Source organism: Dryas octopetala, chromosome 7, assembly GCF_963921425.1.
Source record: "Dryas octopetala chromosome 7, drDryOcto1.1, whole genome shotgun sequence".
Lineage (NCBI taxonomy): Eukaryota > Viridiplantae > Streptophyta > Magnoliopsida > Rosales > Rosaceae > Dryas > Dryas octopetala.
In genome coordinates, this window is record NC_141372.1 from 1,944,669 (window position 1) to 1,965,966 (window position 21,298).

A 21,298-nucleotide genomic window follows, 5' to 3' on the forward strand; every position below is an offset into this window, starting at 1 on the left:
ATTTAGTTTTATTTTTTTATGAGAAAAGACTATTTTGCCCTTATAAATTGGTCACGTGACCCTCACGTGATCAATTTTAACGGAAGTTTTGACAGAATTGACGGAATATCTTTGATTGAAGCACTTGAAAAATAATAGTCCTTAATTGAAGCAAAGTGAAAACGGGATCCTCAACTGAAAATAAGGGTATAGTTATAGTCATTTTGCTAACATTTTCTCTTATTTGATAACAGTTACATAGCCAAGCAATTTTTGATTTTATTGAATTTTACAGATATAGTCTTTGAAGGATAATCTAAAAAATGAATTGACTCCGATCATGAGTTGACATAATAAAACGACATAATTTTGATTTATTAATATGAGATTAACACATAATTAATTAACAGAGGATCCAGATCTCTTATGGAGCTAGTAATTTTTCTTAAAATATTTAATGAAATCAGCTGGATGGGTCTTCTGGCTATTTCCCTTGAGTATTTAGTGAAATCATTTGTACAAGTGAGCTTATCGTGCTTTTATCCACCCTGATAATAATATGTAAAAGTGAGAATATCATTTTTAGGTGTTTAATAATTTGCGGTGCAGTAATGACTTTAAGACCTGCTTTGCATAGCAACAGTCATTCACCTCCAATTTTCATAAAAAACAACTTGATCAACATTTATCAAACATTAATTGGCTGCTTTAATTGTGAGTCACCTCATAATTGTGATACAAAACTACTTTTCCATGTTTACCAAACGAACTTTTAAAAGTTATATTTGGTAGTTGTGTGATCTCGATCATTTTAACGTATATTTGCGTGATCTCATTTTCAAATGCAATTTCAACGTATATTTACGTGATCTCATTTTCAACAAATCCAATAAATGTGATTTCATTTTTATTTTATAAAAAATTTTATATTAGTAATTTGTTATCTTCTCTAACTATCCACAATCTTTATCGTTCTCCACCTTTTAAAAATATCTGCATCGTTGAATATTATTCTCCAACTACAACGTAGAATGTACTCCGACACCATATCTCCAACATTGAATCTTCTCGTCTAATAAAAGACTCCAAGTCTCCAATATATATATGCTTATTCTCTCAATCATTTTTTTCCTCTTTGATTTATTGTACTCTAATTAAACCTATGCATACAAACCTCGAAACAATAAACCCAAAAAATACACACATATATAACTAAAAAACCACACAGAAAAATGCATCCAAAAAAACCCTATGAGTGTCAACCTAATTAAAAAATCCAAGAAAAAAATTAAAAAACAAACAGATTGAGATCACTAAACAAAAAACCCACAATTATAAACGGATGCAAACAAACAGAAAACTACAAACCTAAATAAAAAGAACACATGAAAAAGGAATCCAACAAAAACAACCATGATTACCTGCCTAATTAAAAAAACATATCCATAAAAACCTAAAAATGAAAAATAAAAAGCAAAAACAAAGAACAGCACCAAAAACATTACTGCACATCCATATACTTTTTTCACACTATAGTACACACTATAGAACCTACCCCAGAAACTTAGTGTTAGAATATGATTTTAATGTTTGCAAGTTAGAAATTTATATAGATTGCCATTATAATTAAGAAATACACGCATATACATTCAATGAGTACATGTTATTTCACATTAATCCTAGCTTATTCATATAGTAGAGTACGTTGTGCATTAATTAAATTCACATTAATCTTAATCAATTCATTCATAAAGATTCGGAGACAACCATGCAGAAGACTTGCCAGTAATACTCGATGTAACTGTTGAAACTTAAAAAATAGGGAAGTTAATATTATCTGAAAAGATTTGAATTCTATAATTGTCTTTGTTCTTACTTATTTAGAAAATAATTTTTGCCGCACATACACTGGGTCACGGGCTGGACCGGACATTAGATGTCATGGGTTGTCAGCCTCATGAATGTAGTTAAGGTCCTTAATGTACTTTGGACTGTGTAGTCCGACGCAGAATGGTGTGTTTGTGTTACTGCATTTTATACTTATAGAGTATAATTCAACTCATATAATAACATATAATATAATAACAGGTGAATTGTTTACCCCACATGATATTATTATAATTATATAAAATAAATTATCCATAATCATATATTATTAATGTTTTGTAAATTTTATCCATAAAGCTCAGAAGGTAAGCGGGGTTTGATGAGAACTTGGAAAGGGGTGGCCTTGACGTTTGTGAGTCCAAAACTCTCAGTTATATCAACTGGTGCATTCGAGGGAGTCCATATTTGAAACCCATGTAGAAAACTAGCCAACGCAAATTGCACCATTTGAAGCCCAAATGACAAACCGGGGCAGGCTCTTCTCCCACTCCCAAACGGAATCAATTCAAAATGCTGACCCTTAACATCCACATCCTTGTGGGTTGTGAGAAATCTCTTCGGCTTGAATTCGAACGGGTCGGGCCAAACTTTCGGGTCCGTGTGGATCTTCCAAAGGTTCGTGATCAACCGCGTGCCCTTTGGGACATGGTACCCACCTATGGTGCAGTCCTCAGTTGATAAATGTGGTCCCGATAATGGAGCTGCAGGGTACAAACGCAGCGTTTCCTTCACTATGGCTTGGATGTTGACCAGCTTGCTTATATCTGACTCCTTCAGAACTCGTTCTCTGCCGATTTGGGTATCGAGTTCATCTTGGGCTCTTTTCAGCACGTGAGGATTGTTCAACAATAGTGATATTGCCCAGGTCAATGTAACCATTGTGGTATCGATACCACCTGCAATCATAGTCTGCAAAAACAACCAAAATAATTGATAGGTAAAACCAAAATTAAGATAAACCGTTGGCAATATTATTTTGGTGATACCCGTATGGTACAAAAAGTTTGATACCCCCAACATTATAATTTATATCAAATCTTGATATTTTAGTGTCTACTTTAACATTGCCACTCATAATGTTTGAAGAAATTCAGGTATTTTACCAAAATTAATTGACAATGAAAAGAATAGTCCAAACCATTATAAATACTATATAAGGCCTCGTATATATCTTTAATGTGAGATTTTTCTCTCACATTTTCTATGTTTGGCAATGTTATGGGTGCCCACGTTATTGAATATGAATTATAAAACCATGATTCATGAATGCATGGGAAACGAATAATGCTATACTTACCACATTTCTTATACCACATTCTTATACCATCTCACGTGTCATTACTTTATTGGACAGAGTTTCTCTTTTTCTTTTTGGGTTTTTCTTTTTATTTTTGAGTATCCAATGTATGAATGCCATGTAAGTTGCCACATAAGGTGGTATGAAATTATGGTATAAAAATGTGGTATATCTAGCACTACTGCATGAGAAACTCCACTTTTACATGGCATGAAATCACATAATTAGTAGCTACATATTTTAGAATAAAAGAATCTTCACAAACTAAAACTAGACAGTTTTAGGCTTTTAGCAATTCCTCCAGAAACACAGCTATCATTAGTTTCATAACCTCAATTAATGAAAGTATGGATATAATCGATCTTAATATTTTATAGAGCCTAGCTAATTAATTAAGAGGTAATTAAATTAAGAACGTCTATAATATGCATGGCAAGAGTCAATGAGTAGTAGTTCAAAATGAATATATATGTATGTACCAAGGTTGTGGCTTTGTTGACTGTATCAGCATCAAAACCCCCAAGGTCTGCGCCATGAAGCACATCAAGGCTATCAAGCAACGCGTACATGAAGTCATTCTCTCCTTTGGCATCACCAGCTGCACTCTTTCGCTTGTGCTCTTCTAACCACTCCCCAACAATGGCTTCCAATTCCTTTCTAGTTTTCTTCATCACCTTCTCATGGCCACCCAAATCCAACCACCTCAGCCAAGGTACTGCATCACCCAGCACAAATTGCCCAATCAGATTAAAGAGCTTCCTCAATGCATTCTGCACCCGCCGCGCTTCCTCCTTCTCCTCCACATCTGTAGTCACCGAGTAGCGCTTTCCCGCCACCATTCTAAGAATCACGTTCAGACTCATGTCCTCAAACCACTGTTTCAACTCCACCAACACTCCCTCATCCGAACCGCCCTTCTTTTTCTCGCTACTACTAAAACTACAATAAGTTTGGTATTGGTTTTTCTTTTTGGTGTTTATTAAAAAAAAAAAAAAAAGAGAAACTATTTCAACTTGTTATAAACGTTGTTTGGACTTGGTCAGTAGTTGACCAAGTCTTTCTCAACAACTTGGTACTGGCTCCACGTATTCAGCCCTTTACTGGTTTTAAATGATGATAAATAGCAGGAGCAGTAGCTTGAATATAAAAACAGAGGATAATACAGAGTCTTTGGGTGGTTTTCCTTTTCAACCTCTCTCAAATATTTTCTGAACATAACAAGTATTCCAAGCAACAATATCATAAGGGTGTTTGTATTCGGGTCTTTCTTTGTGCACGGAAGAATCTAGACAGAGGAGATTCTGGGACTGTTTTATCCTGGAGGCGTCGTAGGCATCATTGAACTGCTTGCACATCTTGGGCAGAGCCGCGAAACGTCTTAAAGAGAGCGACCTTGTACGCGACTCATCCCAAGAATCATCTACATCTACTGAGGTTATCGGGTAACATTGTTCTTTCATTATTTGGTTCAACAATTTTAAGACGTTTCTTCTACCATGGCTGCTGAAAACAACTCTCACACTCCTGATCTTAACAAACCTTCAAAATTTGAGGGTCTTCACTTTAAACGGTGGAGGCAGAAGATGTTGTTTTTTCTCACCACAAAAAAATTAGCTTCTAACTGCACTATAGATAAACCTCTTATCCCTAATGTACCTACTGAAGAAGAAACCAAGATCTTTGAGACTTGGACAGAAAATGATTTTCTCTGTAAGAATTATATTCTAAATGGCTTGTGTGATGATCTCTATGACTATTATTCTGCTTATGACACTGCTAAAGAGCTATGGGATGCACTTCATAAAAAATATGACACTGAAGAGGCTGGTGCTAAGAAATTTGCTGTAAGCCGTTATTTGAAATTTCAAATGGTAGATGATAAATCGGTAGAAGCACAGTCACATGAATTACAAAAAATTGCACATGACATTATTACTGAAGGTATGAGTTTAGATGAACAGTTTCAGGTTGCAGTCATCATTGACAAGCTGCCCCCAAGCTGGAAAGATTTCAAGAATGTTCTTCGTCACAAAACAAAGGAATTCTCCTTGGAAAGTCTGATCACTCGTCTTCGCATTGAGGAGGAAGCCAGAAAACAAGATATGAAGGATGAAGTTCTGGTTATGTCTAACAACAAGAACACCCATATTTTCAACAAGAATCAAACCCCTACTGTTCTGAAACCAAATGGAAGGAATATGAAAAATCAGAATAGGAACCGCAACAACAACAACAACAAAAATCAGAATCGAAATCCTCAACAGAATCAGAATAGATATCAACCCCCCTCACGTGATGATGATTCGGGACAATTTATATGTTATAATTGTCACAAGACGGGGCATCTTGCCCGGAATTGTCGGAATAAGCGTCGTCCTGCTCCTCAGGCCAACCTTACCGAAGAGCAACTAGTTGCTATGATTTCTGAAGTCAACATTGTTGGCGGATCCGAGGGGTGGTGGGTAGACACTGGTGCTTCTCGCCATGTCTGCTATGATCGTGTTCTTTTCAAGTCCTATTCTGTGGCTGAGGACAAGAAAGTGTTGTTGGGTGATTCTCATTCAACCAATGTTGCTGGTACAGGGGAAGTGGAATTGAAATTTACCTCTGGAAAGATTGTCATCCTTAAGGATGTCTTGCATACTCCAGAAATAAGAAAAAATCTAGTTTATGGCTACCTTCTTAACAAGGCTGGGTTCACTCAAATGATTGGAGCAGACATGTATACTCTTACTAAAAATGGTGTCCTTGTAGGTAAGGGTTATGCTACTGATGGAATGTTTAAATTGAATGTTGATGCTAATAAAAATTCTTCTTCTGCTTATATGCTTTGTTCTTTTAATACTTGGCATGCTAGACTTTGTCATGTTAACAAACGACTAGTCAAAAATATGAGTAGTTAAGGATTTATTCCAGATTTGTCTTTGAATGATTTTGAGAAGTGTGAATATTGTAGTCAAGCTAAAATCACCAAAACTCCACATAAATCTGTCTTTAGAGAATCTGAACCACTTGATCTTATTCATTCTGATATTTGCGAATTTGATGGAGTGACAACTAGAAATGGGAAACGGTACTTTATCACTTTTATTGATGATTGTTCGAATTATTGTTTTGTCTATCTTATGAGAAATAAAAGTGAAGCAATTGATATGTTCAAATTATTCTTGAATGAAATTGAGAATCAATTTAATCGAAAAGTTAAAAGATTTCGTAGTGACAGAGGTCAAGAATATTTGTCTAATGATTTTATTGTTTTATATAATTCACTTGGAATTATTCATGAGACAACAGCCCCTTACTCTCCTGAAATGAATGGTAAAGCTGAAAGAAAAAATAGAACTTTGGCTGAATTAACTGTTGCTATCTTACTTAGTTCAGGAGCTGCATCTTTTTGGTGGGGAGAAATATTATTGACTGTATCTTATGTGCTGAATAGAGTTCCCAACTCTAAAACAAAAATTTCTCCTTATGAAATTTGGAAAAATAAGAAACCTAATGTTTTGTATTTTAGAACATGGGGGTGCTTAGCTTATGTACGTATTCCTGACCCAAAAAGATCAAAATTGGCGAGTAGAGCTTATGAATGTGTTTTTATTGGTTATGCAACTAATAGCAAGGCATATAGATTTTATGATTTAAAGAATCATGTTGTGATTGATTCTATTGATGCCGATTTCTGTGAAAATAAATTTCCTTTTAAATTGAGAAATAGTGGGGGTTCAACTTCTTACAGTTTGCCTTCAACTAGAATTAATGAATCTTGTCTAGAACTAAGGAAGAGTAAGAGAGCTCGTATTGCCAAAGTTTATGGACCTGACTTTCATGTTTATAACTTAGAACAGGATCCTAGCACACTCAAAGAAGCTTTGTCTTCTTTAGATGCTGATTTTTGGTAAGAAGCTATAAACGATGAGATGGACTCCTTAGAGTCTAATAGAACTTGGCACTTGGCAGACCTTCCACCTGGTTGCAAAACCATTGGTTGTAAATGGATTCTAAAAAGGAAATTAAAACCTGATGGTTCAATTGATAAATTTAAGGCCCGACTTGTGGCCAAAGGCTATAAGCAAAGAGAAAATGTGGATTTCTTTGACACCTTTTCACCTGTCTCTAGAATAACTTCTATTCGTGTTTTGTTTGCCTTAGCTGCCATTCATGATCTTGTTGTGCATCAAATGGATGTTAAAACTGCTTTTTTAAATGGTGAGTTAGAAGAAGAAATTTATATGGACCAACCTGAGGGTTTTGTCTTACCTGGACAAGAAAATAAGGTATGTAAACTAGATAAATCTCTTTATGGGTTGAAACAGGCACCCAAACAATGGCATGAAAAATTTGATTGTTTAGTCACTTCAAATGGGTTTAAGCTCAACGAAAGTGACAAATGTATTTATTTTAAGTATGAAAAATAACATTTGCATTATCATATGTCTCTATGTGGACGACCTGCTTATTTTTGGCTCTAATATTCATGCTGTGAATAATGTCAAATCTCTATTATGTGCCAATTTTGAAATGAAAGATTTGGGTGAAGCTAGTGCAATTCTTGAAATTAAAGTAACAAGGTCAGAAAATGGATTTTCTTTGGATCAATCTCACTATATTGAGAAAATTCTAAAGAAATATGATTACATTGACTGTAAACCAGCATGTACTCCATATGATTCTAGTGTAAAGTTGTTCAAGAACACCGGTGACAGTGTTAGACAAACTGAGTATGCGAGCATCATTGGTAGCCTTCGTTATGCTACTGATTGCACTAGGCCTGACATAGCTTATGCTGTGGGAGTACTTTGCAGATTTACTAGTAGACCTAGTAAAGAGCATTGGAAAGCTATTGAGAGGGTCATGCGTTACCTTAAAAGGACGATGAACCTCGGATTACACTATCAGAAGTTTCCCGCTGTCCTAGAAGGATATAGTGATGCAGATTGGAATACTCTATCTGATGATTCCAAGGCCACAAGTGGATATATATTTAATATAGCTGGTGGTACAGTTTCATGGAAGTCTAAGAAACAGACTATATTAGCTCAATCCACGATGGAGTCAGAGATGATAGCACTAGCTATGGCTAGTGAAGAGGCAGGATGGTTGAGGAACCTGCTATCAGATACCCCTTTATGGGAGAAACCAATACCAGCTGTTCTTATCCATTGCGATAGTACCGCGGCTATTGCAAAGGTTCAAAATCGTTATTATAATGGTAAGAAGCGACAAATACGTCGCAAGCATAGCACCGTTAGAGCGTTTCTTGATACTGGGGCTATAAGAGTGGATCATGTACGCCCCAATGAGAATTTGGCTGATCCTTTGACGAAAGGATTAGCACGAGAAAAGGTTTGGAAAACCTCAAAAGGGATGGGACTAAAGCCCTTAGATAATTAAGTCACTTGTGATGGCAACCCGACCTATAGACTGGAGATCCCAAGAAATAGGTTCAATGGGTAATAACAAGTCACAAAGTGACATGAGTAAAGTCATGCTAGTAATGTCATATGGGGTTAATACTCCAAGTCCATCCCTAAGAAGCATGACATCCTGAAGCAAATAATTAAGGTTGAATTATAATTCTTAATGAAGTCTATATTCTATGTTGAGTGGGATATCTAGCTGCAGGAGTATCCTTGATAGAGTCACCTATGTGAATGTGGAAGTGAGGCCGCTTCCTATGAAATTATGGGCAAATTTCTAGAGCGTTCACTACACCAGGATACAAGCACAATGCCGTAATGTGCTGGCTTTTTGAACTTCACCTCAGTAAGGTTATGCGTGTGATGCTGTCAGAGGTAGAGTTCAAAACTATATGTTACTCTTGTTTGTTCTGAAGCATCTTCACTATGTAAAGGTTCAAGTTGAATAAACACCTTTATTTATGCATAGCTTTATGGTATGTTGCTTGATGAATTTATTATTTTTAAATAAACAAGTGGGGGATTATTGGTTTTTCTTTTTGGTGTTTATTAAAAAAAAAAAAAAGAGAGAAACTATTTCAACTTGTTATAAATGTTGTTTGGACTTGGTCAGTAGTTGACCAAGTCTTTCTCAACAACTTGGTACTGGCTCCACGTTTTCAGCCCTTTACTGGGTTTAAATGATGATAAATAGCAGGAGCAGTAGCTTGAATATAAAAACAGAGGATAATACAGAGTCTTTGGGTGGTTTTCCTTTTCAACCTCTCTCAAATATTTTCTGAACATAACAAGTATTCCAAGCAACAATATCATAAGGGTGTTTGTATTCGGGTCTTTCTTTATGCACGGAAGAATCTAGACAGAGGAGATTCTGGGGCTGTTTTATCCTGGATTCGTCGTAGGCATCATTGAACTGCTTGCACATCTTGGGCAGAGCCGCGAAACGTCTTAAAGAGAGCGACCTTGTACGCGACTCATCCCAAGAATCATCTACATCTACTAAGGTTATCGGGTAACATTGTTCTTTCATTATTTGGTTCAACATTTGGTGTAATTCTTTCAACAAGGTACTCACTTCGGAGACTCGGATGTGTTTGAGCAGCTTGACCCGGCGGTTCGAGAGGAACTCCAGGGTCGTAATCTTTCGCATTTCGCGCCAGTAAGGACCGGAGGGTGCGAACCCTAACATGGCGTAGTTGTAGCCTAGGTGTTCTGCAACCACAAGTTTCGGGCGGGAGGCCACGTCCCTGTCGTTGGTTGTGAAGCATTCCTTGGCAATCTCACTGCTGCTCACCACCAGAGATGGGAAGACCCCAAGGCGGAGGGTGAAAATGGGTCCGTACTTGTCAGCCATGGCTCCCAAGGTTATGTGGGCAGGAGTGGATCCTCCTAACAAGGGAAGGTGACCGAGTATAGGCCATGCACCCTTGGGTTCGGGTGCTAATTGGCCCTTATTCGCAGCTCTACTCCACCTCCTTATTAACCATGAATAATAGAGAACCACGTTTATTGCTAACAATCCAACCGTGATAGAGTTTAGATTGATTGAGTAAGTAAAATTCATGATTGGTAGCTAAGAAATGTGCCAGAAAATGAAAAGATAAACGGGAGAATTCTCTTTGATTTCACACACCCAAATGTTATAGTATGAGAGCTTATATAGCTTTGTTACAGAAAACTAATTTCTAACACACTCGTAACCAATCTTGTTAGCTAATCAAAAAACTGTAACAGACTAAATTCTAGAAGCTGACTAGATTGGCTGCTGGCTAGTCAAGCTTACAGCCAACACCCCCCTGCAATCACATGCTTGGATAAGGGAGAAAATCCATTGCAAGTGGTTAGACTGCTAGAGCGTATTTGTGTATTTGCGTATTTGCAAGTTTTGGTTTTATTGCTAACTTCGTTTTATTGCTTGGCAACTTCGTTTCGTTTTATTGCTAACAGTCCAACCGAGATAGAGTTTACATAAGGGAGAAAATTCATTAGATAAGAAGTGTTGCATATTGGCATGTGAATAAGTGACAGTGGTACATGAACTGATGATGCACAATGTGAGTGACTCAGTGCAGTGGAGAGAGTGTTAGACTTTGTTGAAAAATGGAAGTGGTACAAGTGTACAACTCACTAGATAAAGTATGCATACATACATGCCTGGCTGGGTGAGTACTGTGTACTCAGTGATCAGTACGTACTACCCATAAAATTAAAATGTGTCAATTCAGTCGGACCCGGGTCCCCACCTACTGTGTACTGGGAAAAGATTCTGTTTTCTTTCTTCTTTTGGAATTTTCTTCATTTTTTCTTTCTTGTGACTGTGAGTACGTGTGTCTTTTTTCAACCTTATTGCTTTGTGAATGACTGAATGAATGTAAGTATAGGACCACGAACACTATTGAAACAACTCTAGTTTCATCGCTATTTGGCCCTTCATTAACCGACAAAGCCCATGTGATCGAGCAAGAGACTAGAGCAGGAGTGAAACTAATTAATTAGTTACACATTTATATATGTACCATATGATGGGCAGCATCTCTAATAGATTTTATTTTTTGATGAATATGATCTCTAATAATATTTAGATTCACTACTAGTTCTTTATAGATTAATGATTAATGGAAAAGATATATATACGATCTAATTGATTATATCTTATACCATCTCTCGAAGTAAGTCACTTAACTCCCTTATATATATATAAATTCATTTGTGTGAGTTTGAGCTTTATTAGAGAGGTTATACAAAATTTGATCATTTGATCATTTGAGATTTAGATAATAGAAATAGTAGAACCTCTATATTAATTTGTTGTCTCTATCATCACTCATATCACATAGAGTACTATATAAGCTAACATTATTGATACACATAGACTAGCTAGTACCAAGTTCATGTACAATGGCAATAATATTCTTATTTAATGTTTAGGTGTAAGATTCTTCATTATTTGTTAGTGAGACTTTTGATTTTTTTATTCCCTTAGGCTTTCCACTAAAAAAAAGTGCTTCATGAATTGTTTTCGGGGACATCTCACATCTATTTCATTTGTACATTGTGATCTACCTGTTTTTTTCCTTTTCTCTCATTCTTTGTAATATCTCTCGTCTAAAACTAAAAAAAGCAAGCCTAAAAGCTGATTTTTTAAATAATATATTTGGAAAGTCTCTGTGTAGTTTCGCCTTAGATCTCACTTTCCATTGAGCCGCCACTACTGTGTACATCTTATGTGAATTATAGGAATAGTACATTGCATTTGCATGTGGACCACTATAGGGTCAGCAACTCAGAAAGTCATGCCAACATTTCATTTGGAGACAAAACCACGAGGTTTGAAAAGCAATTAATTGGTGCTAACCTGGAAAGATCATAAGAGACAAGTCCGGCCTTCTCCCTCGATCAATTACATCAACTGTTGTATGCGTATCATGATCGCATACGTGGCTCAATTAATAAAATAATTTAATTTCTACATTCTGAAGGGCCTATGATTTTACATTATGGACATATTATGGACTATGAGATCAACTTGTGTACATATCACCATTATTAGACATGTAGTCGATCTACATCATGCAGATATAATTTATCTTCAATCACTGGCTCATATCATATAGATGCAGAAAAATATTAGGGTCGGGCATGACATGTTTAATTAGTACTATATGTAAACCATTTTTCTAATAAATTGAGATCACATATGGTATTAAAAATATATATAATACCTTTTGTATTATTCATAGGAGTAACATATATAATTGCCAACATTGATGAGCATGGAAGATGGGCACAAAACGACAAGGTTTTAACAACTTTAACCGACTACGGTTAAAGTTGAGTAACATATATAATTGCCAACATCTTGAGAGACTAGTACTTAATTGAGTAATTGACCGACTACGGTTTACTTTTGGTACGTGCTAAACTTCCATACGTACGTATAGCTGGTGATGGAGGATGGAGCACGCAGCCATTGATAAAAAACTATGTAATGGATCGAGGATGGAGCACGCAGCCATTGATAAAAAACTATGTAATGGAGGATGGAGCACGCAGCCATTGATAAAAAAAACTATGTAATGGAGGATGGAGCATGCAGGCATTGATAAAAAAAACTAGAGAGCTGCTATTTGTACACTCTTTTTTTTTTTTTTGCACACCCCTATAATTTAATTTGTGAATTTACCTAATTAACACAAAATAAAAAGACATTAAAGAACAATCCTTACACACCTATCAACTTAGAAAAAAAAAAAAAAAAACACACACACACCACCTCTACCCGACCCACAGCTTCCTGCCTCCCCCTCCCTCACCGGACCACCTCCATCCCTCCCCATGTTTCACCGGACCCACCCAGTCCTTCCCCCATCACCGGACCACTTCCCTCCCTCCCCCTCCATCTCTCTCCTCCCCGCATGCAGCACCACCCTTATCTTTCTCTCTCTCTCTCTCTCTCTCTCTCCTCCCCGGCATGCAGCACCACCCTCCTCCCCGCAGGCAGCACAACCTTCATCCCTCTCTCTCCTCCCCGCATGCAGGACCACGTCCCTCCCTCCCCCTGTTTCAACCGACCCACCCACCCACCCACCCAGCCCCTCACCCGACCACCTCTTTCCCTCCCGCACCCTTCCCGCACCACCCTCCTCTCTCTCTCTCTCCTCCCCCGCAGCACCACCTCCCCGTCATAGGCCATTCGGCACTGGTCGGCCGAAACGATTAGTTTCGTTCGACAGACAGCCACCGAACAACTAGGAAACGTTCGACGAATGACTGCCGAACCGAAACTAACTGTTTCGGCCGACCAGTGCCGAAGGCCTATGACGGGGAGGTGGTGCTGCGGGGGAGGAGAGAGAGAGAGAGAGACGAGGGTGGTGCAGGAGGGAAGGAGGTGGTCGGGTGAGGGGCTGGGTAGGTGGGTCAGTTGAAACAGAAGGAGGGAGGGACGTGGTGCTGCATGCGGGGAGGAGAGAGAGGGATGAGGGTCGTGCTGCCTGCGGGGAGGAGAGAGAGGGAGGAGGGTGGTGCTGCATGCCGGGGAGGAGAGAGAGGGAGGATGGTGGTGTTGCATGCCGGGGAAGAGAGAGAGGGAGAGGGAGGGAGAGCGGTGGTCCGGTGAGGAGGGATGAGGTGCTTTTATTTTGGGAGGGAGCTGGGTGGGTTGGTGAAGGGGTGTGTTTTTTTTTTTTTTTTTCCTGAGTTGATGGGGTGTGTTGGATAATGAGTTTTGGTGAGAAATTTTGTGAAAATGGATAAAATAGGAATATTATGGTAATTGGGAGGGGTCTGTGTATAAGAAAATTTAATTATCGGAGGGGTGTGAGGGTGTGAAATGAGAAAAAGTGAGAAAATTGTGTACAAATAACAGCACTCAAAAACTATGTATTTAATTTGTCTGCTAGCTAATTTTACTTTTACCAGACTGAAGACTAGTAATGCATGCTGTACCAAGAATATTCAAACTTGAAGGCTGGTCAGTCACGGTCTAATATTATTTGACAATATATGGCAAGTTTATTTCCAAGCTTACTGAATCCGGCCACTAATGACATTCAATGTACTTATGTCGCAGAGCTGGACCATTTGGGTAAGATAGAATAATTATCCTCGTGTCAAACATCGATCCCTATATATATATATGCATCTCACAGATAAATGGGAAGGATTTAATTAATTAGTTAGGATAATATTGGATCCTTTCCTTGTCAAATTTATGTTGATCTGCACTCAATTATTCATGAGAAGATTAAATAAATTTGTATCAATTACTATTTTGATCCCTGATGTTGGCTAAAAGTGGAGCTCAATAGTCAAAAGTGTGAGATTTATTAAATATGTATAAGTGAATCTCACTATAAAAGTGGAATTCAATAGTCAAAAGTGGGAGATTTATTAAATATGTATAAGTGAATCTCACAATGTACAAGTGGGCTCGATCATCATGTGTGTTTAATATAGTTTGCGGTGCAGTATTAATGACTTTAGATGGAGAAAAGTTATTATATGATTATATCTAGCTGTTTCCCTTTAATATTTTGTGAAATCATTTGTACAAGTGAGCTCATTGTGTTTTTATTAGTGCCATCCGGATAATGATAATATTTAAAAGTGAGGATATCATTTTTCTTTTTAATCTGGAGAAAAGAATTTGAGTTTAAAATATTTCTAATATTGTAGTGAGGAATACTACTAAATCAATAATTAATTAGTGTTAAAATATAATTTTAATGTTTGCAAGTGAGAAATTTATAGAGATTGCCATTATAATTAAGAAATACACACGTATACATTCAATGATTACATGTTATTTCACATTAATCCTAGCTTATTCATATAGTAGAGTTGAGCATTAAATTCACATTAATCTTAATCAACTCATTCATAAAGATTCGGAGACAAGCGTGGTTTGACGATGACTTGAAGCGGTGTGCATTTTACGTTTGTAAGTCCAAAGCTTCCTGTCATATCAACTGGTGCATTTCCTGGAGATGTGATCTCAAACCCATGCAGAAGACTAGCCAGGGTTAAAAGCGTCATTTGAAGCCCAAAAGTTATTCCGGGGCATGCTCTTCTACCACTACCAAAGGGCATGAGCTCAAAATGCTGACCCTTAACATCAGTGTCCTTATGGGTGGTCAGAAATCTCTCAGGTTTGAATTCCATCGAGTCGGCCCAAACCCGTGGGTCGGTTTGGATCTTCAACAGGTTCACTAATAGCCAAGTGCCTTTCGGGACATGGTACCCTCCTACAGTGCAGTCCTCTGTGAATTCTCTTTGGCCCGAAAGTGGTCCAGCTGGGCATAAACGCATTGCTTCTTTAACTGTGGCTTGCAGGTAAACCAGGTTGTTGATATCTGATTCATTCACTAGTCTTGCTTTGCCAACATGCTTGTCTAGTTCTTCATGGACTTTCTTTAAAGCTTGAGGGTTGTTCAACAACAGTGAGAGTGCCCACGTCAGGGTCACCATAGTTGTGTCACTCCCTCCAGCAATCAAACTCTGCAAAATGTTAAATGATACAATAGTATTTCATTTATTCAAATTTAAATTCAAGGATCCTAGCATTATACGTACCAAACATGTTGCTTTGTTGACGGTATCCGCATCGAAGCCTGCAACATCAGCTCCATTAAGAACTGACAGCATGACATCCATGAAATCTTGCTCACCTTTAGCCTCATGACCCAGCTTGGCTCTTCTCTTCTTGTGTTCGTCCAACCAGTCCACAACTATACTGTCCAGTTCTTTTGCAGTTTTCTTCATAGCCTTCTGAACCCCACCCAAATCCAACCATCTAAGCCATGGAACAGCATCTCCCAACACAAACTGTCCCACCAAATGAAAAAACTCCCTCATGGCCTTTTGGCACCGTCGTTCCTCTTTCTCCTCATCACTCAAATTAGTACCACCAGCATTAGCAACAACATTATTAAAGTACCTTTTTCCGGAAACCATCCTAAAAATCACGTTTAGACTCAAATCGCTGAACCACTGCTTCATCTCCACCGAAAATTGACCCGACCCATCTTTTCTTTTGACCCATTGCTTGTACAGCTCTTTCAAACTCATCTCTACTTCAGATACTCGAACATGTTTGAGTAGCTCCAGCCTGCGGTTTGAGAGAAGCTCGAGGGCAATAATTTTGCGCATTTCACGCCAGAAAGGACCGTAGGGACTAAACCCAAACATGGCGTAGTTGTAACCCAAAAGTTTGGCGCCAATAGTAGCGGGGCGGGAGGAGACAACTGAGTCATTGGTGGTGAAGCAGTCCTTGGCGGCCTCCCAAGAGTTGACCACCAGAGCAGAGTGGACGCCGATATTGATGGTGAACACTGGTCCGTACTTGTCAGCCAAGGCTCCCAAGGTTATATGGGGAAGCTGGGTCGGGTCGGATCCTCCGAATAGGTGGAGATGGCCTATTAGAGGCCATCCACCTGGGAGTTTAGGTGGTTTGGGACCCTTATTGGCTGCAGCTGATTTGGACCTCCTTATGGTGAAGTAGGAAAACACAAGTATGGCAAAGAGTCCTGCTATGGCAGTGTTTAGGTGTGGGAGAGGGAAATCCATTGTACTACTATCTTTGGCTTATTTGGCTAGCTAGTTTCAAAGCTTCGATCTTATTAAGTGAGTATATATAGACTGTATATATTGTATTATATCTGTCAGTGGATGATTTAATATTTCTTCATAAGTTTGACCCAGAATAGTAATGCGTAGCCTAAGAAGCGATTGTCATTCTGGTTATAAAACCAAAAAGTTCAGCAAAAAAGAATTATTTATACCACAATTGAAAACTATGGTATAGCTAACATTACTTCATAAAATTTGAGCTAGAGTTCAAATTAATTTGAAGATAATTTTTTGACCTTTGGATTTTCTCAAAGGTTGCTTCGAAAAAGATATATACCTAGCTAAATCCTATATATTTAATCTTATCCGATACTATATGCTTTTTTATTTCTGTACAAGATAATGTCTATCTTTTTATTTCTACATACTTTTTCTTATGGTTCATTAACATTCAGCACTAAAAGTCTCTAAAGAGGGGAAAGAACAAAACAGAAGAAGTCGAAAACTAGCATCTTAAGAATCTTTGCTTTGAAAATTCATAATTATCATGGAGGCTACTGGCCGCCTTAAGGTTAGTCTTATATATCATGATACTTCGATATTAATTCTTCATTGTACCTTGTCTAAACATATATATATGGGCCTACTATGTAGAATGGGCTCATATGAGTTGTACAATGGACCCATTAATATTTCATTCTTTTTCAATGCAATTATTATTACATTTGAAAAAATTTCATAGAAGCCACAAGGCAAGCAAGACAACAAATAAAAGGCTATATATAAACCTCCTTTATGAACAACATTCCATCTTCCGTTATTCAAATGCGCTTCAACGAAAATAAAAATTTTATATTGCATTTTATGTGTCTAACACTATTATTAATCACATAACTTAGTACGTATGGATAGAAAAACACAATAAATGTATATATCTGATTCATAAAAATTTTACTCCAAATAAAGTATACTAGGGAGGCGTGGGGTGAGGAGGACTTGTAATGGAGTTGCTTTGGGAATGGTTAAACCCGGACTCTCGGTAATGTCCACAGGCTGGCCCAATGGGCTTTCAAACCGAAAGGAATGAAGCAGACGAGCAAGCGTGAGGTGAAGCACTTGAAGTGCAAACGACACACCAGGACAAGACCGTCTCCCAGACCCAAAAGGAATCATTTCAAATTGTTGGCCTCGAACATCAACATTCGAATGGCTGGTCAGGAACCTCTCTGGTTCAAAAGCAGATGGGTTGGTCCAGACCCTTGGATCCCTCTGAATCTTCCACACATTTACCACCAATCTGGTACCTGCTGGGACATGGTAGCCACCTACAGTGCAATCTTCCAAAGCTTCCCGTGGTCCTAATAGGGGTCCAGCTGGGTACAGACGAAGAGTCTCCTTGATAATGGCTTGAAGATATACTAAGTTTTTAATGTCTGATTCATCAACTTGCCTGTCTGTGCCCACATGGAGGTCTAACTCTTCTTGTGCCTTCTTCAACACATGGCCATTGTTGAGCAGTAATGAGATTGCCCATGTTAGAGTGCCTGCTGTGGTGTCACTCCCACCCAGTATAACCGCCTGCTTTCAAAATTATTTGGTTAGTAAATTTAGCGAGTCTAGAAATAGTGATGAATTAATTATTATATCATATTTCAAAATACCAGACAGGTGGACTTGATGCTGGTATCTGAAGTGTAGTCAAAATTTGAGAGGTCTCCTTTCTCCTGAAGAGACAACATGACATCAATGAAGTCCTCGTCGCCTGCTTCGGTCTTGACTTCACCAGAAATTCTCTTCTGGCGATGCTCCTCCAGCCAGCCTCCAAGTATGGCATCCAAGTCATTGGCAGTCTTCTTCATTGCCCTCTCGTGCCCCTGCAAATCCAACCACCATAAAAACGGAATGGCATCTGAAACCACAAAAATGCCAATCAGATGAAAGAACTGACTGATCGCTTTCTGGCACCGCCTTCCCTCGCCCTCATCACAAGCAGCTGAGGCACCAAAACAGCGTTTTCCCGCCACCATCCTGACCACCACATTCAGTGTCAACTCCTCGAACCAACGATTCATTTCAACAAGCAGAGGACTACGCGACCCATTTTGGACCCATAAACTGTAAAGTTCCTTTACACCCATGTCAATCTCAGAAGTCCTGACATGTTTGAGCATCTCCAGCCGTCGATTTGAGAGAAGTTCAAGGGTGGCGATCTTCCTCATCTCGCGCCAAAAGGGGCTGTAAGGCGCGAAGCCAAACACAGCGTAGTTGTAGCCCATGTGCTTGGCAGCCACTGTGGTGGGACGTGAAGCAAGTGCCTTGTCGTTTACGGTGAAGCAGTCCTTTGCCACTTCCCAACTGCTCACCACAAAAGCTCGGCGACTGCCAAGTCTGATGTTGAAAGTTGAACCATATTTGTCAGCCATTGCACCGAGCGTTCGGTAAAGGAGCTGGTCTCGGCCGCCCAGAAGGTGGAGGTGGCCTATAATTGGCCATCCACCAGCAGGTTCAGGAGCCTCTACTCTACACTTGGAAGCTACAGCCGCATTGGTCTTTCGAAGCAATGCACGAATGAGAAAAAATATAGAAACAAACAGAGCAATCACAGTCAATTTCAAAGAAAGATCCATGATTTGACAAAACTAGTATGATAATTATATCACAAGGAATGAATTATCCAAACCCAGTTAATTTATAAGTCAAATAAGTCAGTAGTTTAGGCGGCATGAAGCATACCATGTGTTATACCAACTCCAAAAGGCAAGGGGGTTGTCTTGCCACCAACCTACTTTAATTCTTCGATCTGTAGTTGGTGGAAAATCACCTGCCTGCACCTTTGGGCTTAATTTGTGTACCTTAGTAGTCACATGGCTGGTGACTATCTAGGTCCTGTCACAGTGGCCCAAATTTCACCCAATCCAGACTGAGGATAAAAGGCTACTGCCCAAAATGGGTTCAAGTTCATCATGTGTCTCAGCTCTCACTCTCTCAGTGTCTGCACAAATTAAACAAAACAGGACTTGTTTGTTTTGTTTAGCTAGCAGCGCGCATAAACCAACTTGTTGGATAGAGTACTAAATTACTAAATTTAAGAAATTATGTTTGACAATGGATATAGATTAATTGATGAATCTAGTGTATTTTAAGGGTTGTTTAGGTGATTTGTCCAAGCAAGAATCATGCCAATCTGTCCCTTTCAAAGATTTTGAAATAAACATACTGCATGCAATATCTATCCATCAAATTGTTGTCAATTATGAATGATGGCAATGTATATGGTGTCATTGAGAAATACTGCTTTCAATTTCCCTGTACCCAATTACTTTTGGGCTGGATAAAAGTGGGAAAACAATTTCATGATTATGAAAAAAAGAAAAAAAAGCAAATCTGAAATGAATATGAAAAATCTGAAAGTGACAAGCAAATCCAAATATCATATTGGACAACCATAAAGCTCCAGAGAATTAAAGGTAGCTAGTGAAGAAAATGCAATGATGAAGATTGTGAATAATACTCAATACCTAAATTCAATAATGGTCTGCGCTCTGTGTTGGTACGTGCTTACTCCAGAATCATCTCTATCTCTGATTCTCTGTCTCTATCTTTCTGTCCCAATACACATAGAGTAGAAGACAACCAGCAATCATGAACACAACCGCAATATTCAATTTCCTATTGGCTAACTTAAACTGCGATTATTACTACCAGGAAAAATAAAATAAAGAAAAAAAAAAAAAAAACTCCGTGGGCTGAATAATTGACGCGTGAGGCCCAATCTCCGTATATGCAAACCCAGGCCCAATCCTAGAAATTTTTATTCCCGAAACAGCCCTTCTGTTTTAGTTGTTTACATGAGATGGAGATGGAATCATTAATCCCGGCCAGTGACATGAATCGAAATCTTTATCTAACAAATAATAACCAAAGTAACAGAACGGTGTTAGTGTATTTGAGTATTTCTCTTGCATGATAGCAAAAAAAGATTTATTGAATAAAACCCAGTAAGGCAATAAGTCAATGAAAATGTTTAGCACATATATGGCATGGGCAAGGAAATATACAACAGTCCACTCTATCGCCAACTTTACACTCAATATTCATCATTTGAATATGGATATGACTACGTAAGATCTAATTTAATTTCATATAACTGTCAATGCTAGCTGAAAAAGGAAAATCGATTATGAAGCATATATAGTGAAGTATTAATTTGTAAGAAGGGATTAGGGAATAAGAAAAAGGTCTAGCTTGAACCATAAATTGTTAATTTCGATCAGATTCATGATCTTTGATTGACCTAAATAGTCACAGAACCTATTTCATACTTTCACTTCATGACCCAGATCGACCCACCTATGGACCAGCTTGTCGATCCATTAGTTATCAGGGTCCTCTATATTTGGTCTGCAATTAACCAAGTACCGTACAAGAAATATATGTCTATATATGCATGAAATAATTTAGTGGAAGTCCCTTTTCCTTTTGATAAATCCATGCCATTAATACAATATATCTGTTAGAAATATTGGGCTGCCAGTCCCAGCAAAAGTTCCATGTAAATAACAGGGTAATTATAGGTACCATGCATTGCCCTCCCCTAATTTTGTGGTCAAATATATAAAAGGACAAAATTCGAAGAAACATGGAATCAACA

At 38.3% G+C, this 21,298-nt stretch overlaps 3 protein-coding genes across 3 annotated transcripts; all 3 read right to left on the reverse strand.

Annotated features, from left to right (window-relative positions):
- Nucleotides 1–2,027: 2,027 nt before the first annotated feature.
- On the reverse strand, nucleotides 2,028–10,289 carry LOC147278312 (cytochrome P450 82A3-like). The gene is made up of 3 exons (XM_086249565.1): nucleotides 9,625–10,289; nucleotides 3,643–4,112; nucleotides 2,028–2,775 (listed from the first exon to the last, which is right to left on the reverse strand). The coding sequence occupies exons 1-3, from the start codon at nucleotides 10,142–10,144 to the stop codon at nucleotides 2,152–2,154; spliced, it is 1,614 nt and encodes a 537-aa protein (XP_086105691.1). The 5' UTR covers nucleotides 10,145–10,289; the 3' UTR covers nucleotides 2,028–2,151.
- Nucleotides 10,290–14,818: 4,529 nt separating this feature from the next.
- Nucleotides 14,819–16,809, reverse strand: LOC147278313 (cytochrome P450 CYP82D47-like). The gene is made up of 2 exons (XM_086249564.1): nucleotides 15,652–16,809; nucleotides 14,819–15,576 (listed from the first exon to the last, which is right to left on the reverse strand). The coding sequence occupies exons 1-2, from the start codon at nucleotides 16,642–16,644 to the stop codon at nucleotides 14,953–14,955; spliced, it is 1,617 nt and encodes a 538-aa protein (XP_086105690.1). The 5' UTR covers nucleotides 16,645–16,809; the 3' UTR covers nucleotides 14,819–14,952.
- Nucleotides 16,810–17,598: 789 nt separating this feature from the next.
- Nucleotides 17,599–19,274, reverse strand: LOC147278314 (xanthotoxin 5-hydroxylase CYP82C4-like). Its single transcript, XM_086251642.1, has 2 exons — nucleotides 18,309–19,274; nucleotides 17,599–18,225 (listed from the first exon to the last, which is right to left on the reverse strand). Exons 1-2 carry the CDS (start codon nucleotides 19,272–19,274, stop codon nucleotides 17,599–17,601), a joined length of 1,593 nt encoding a protein of 530 aa, XP_086107768.1.
- Nucleotides 19,275–21,298: the final 2,024 nt, after the last annotated feature.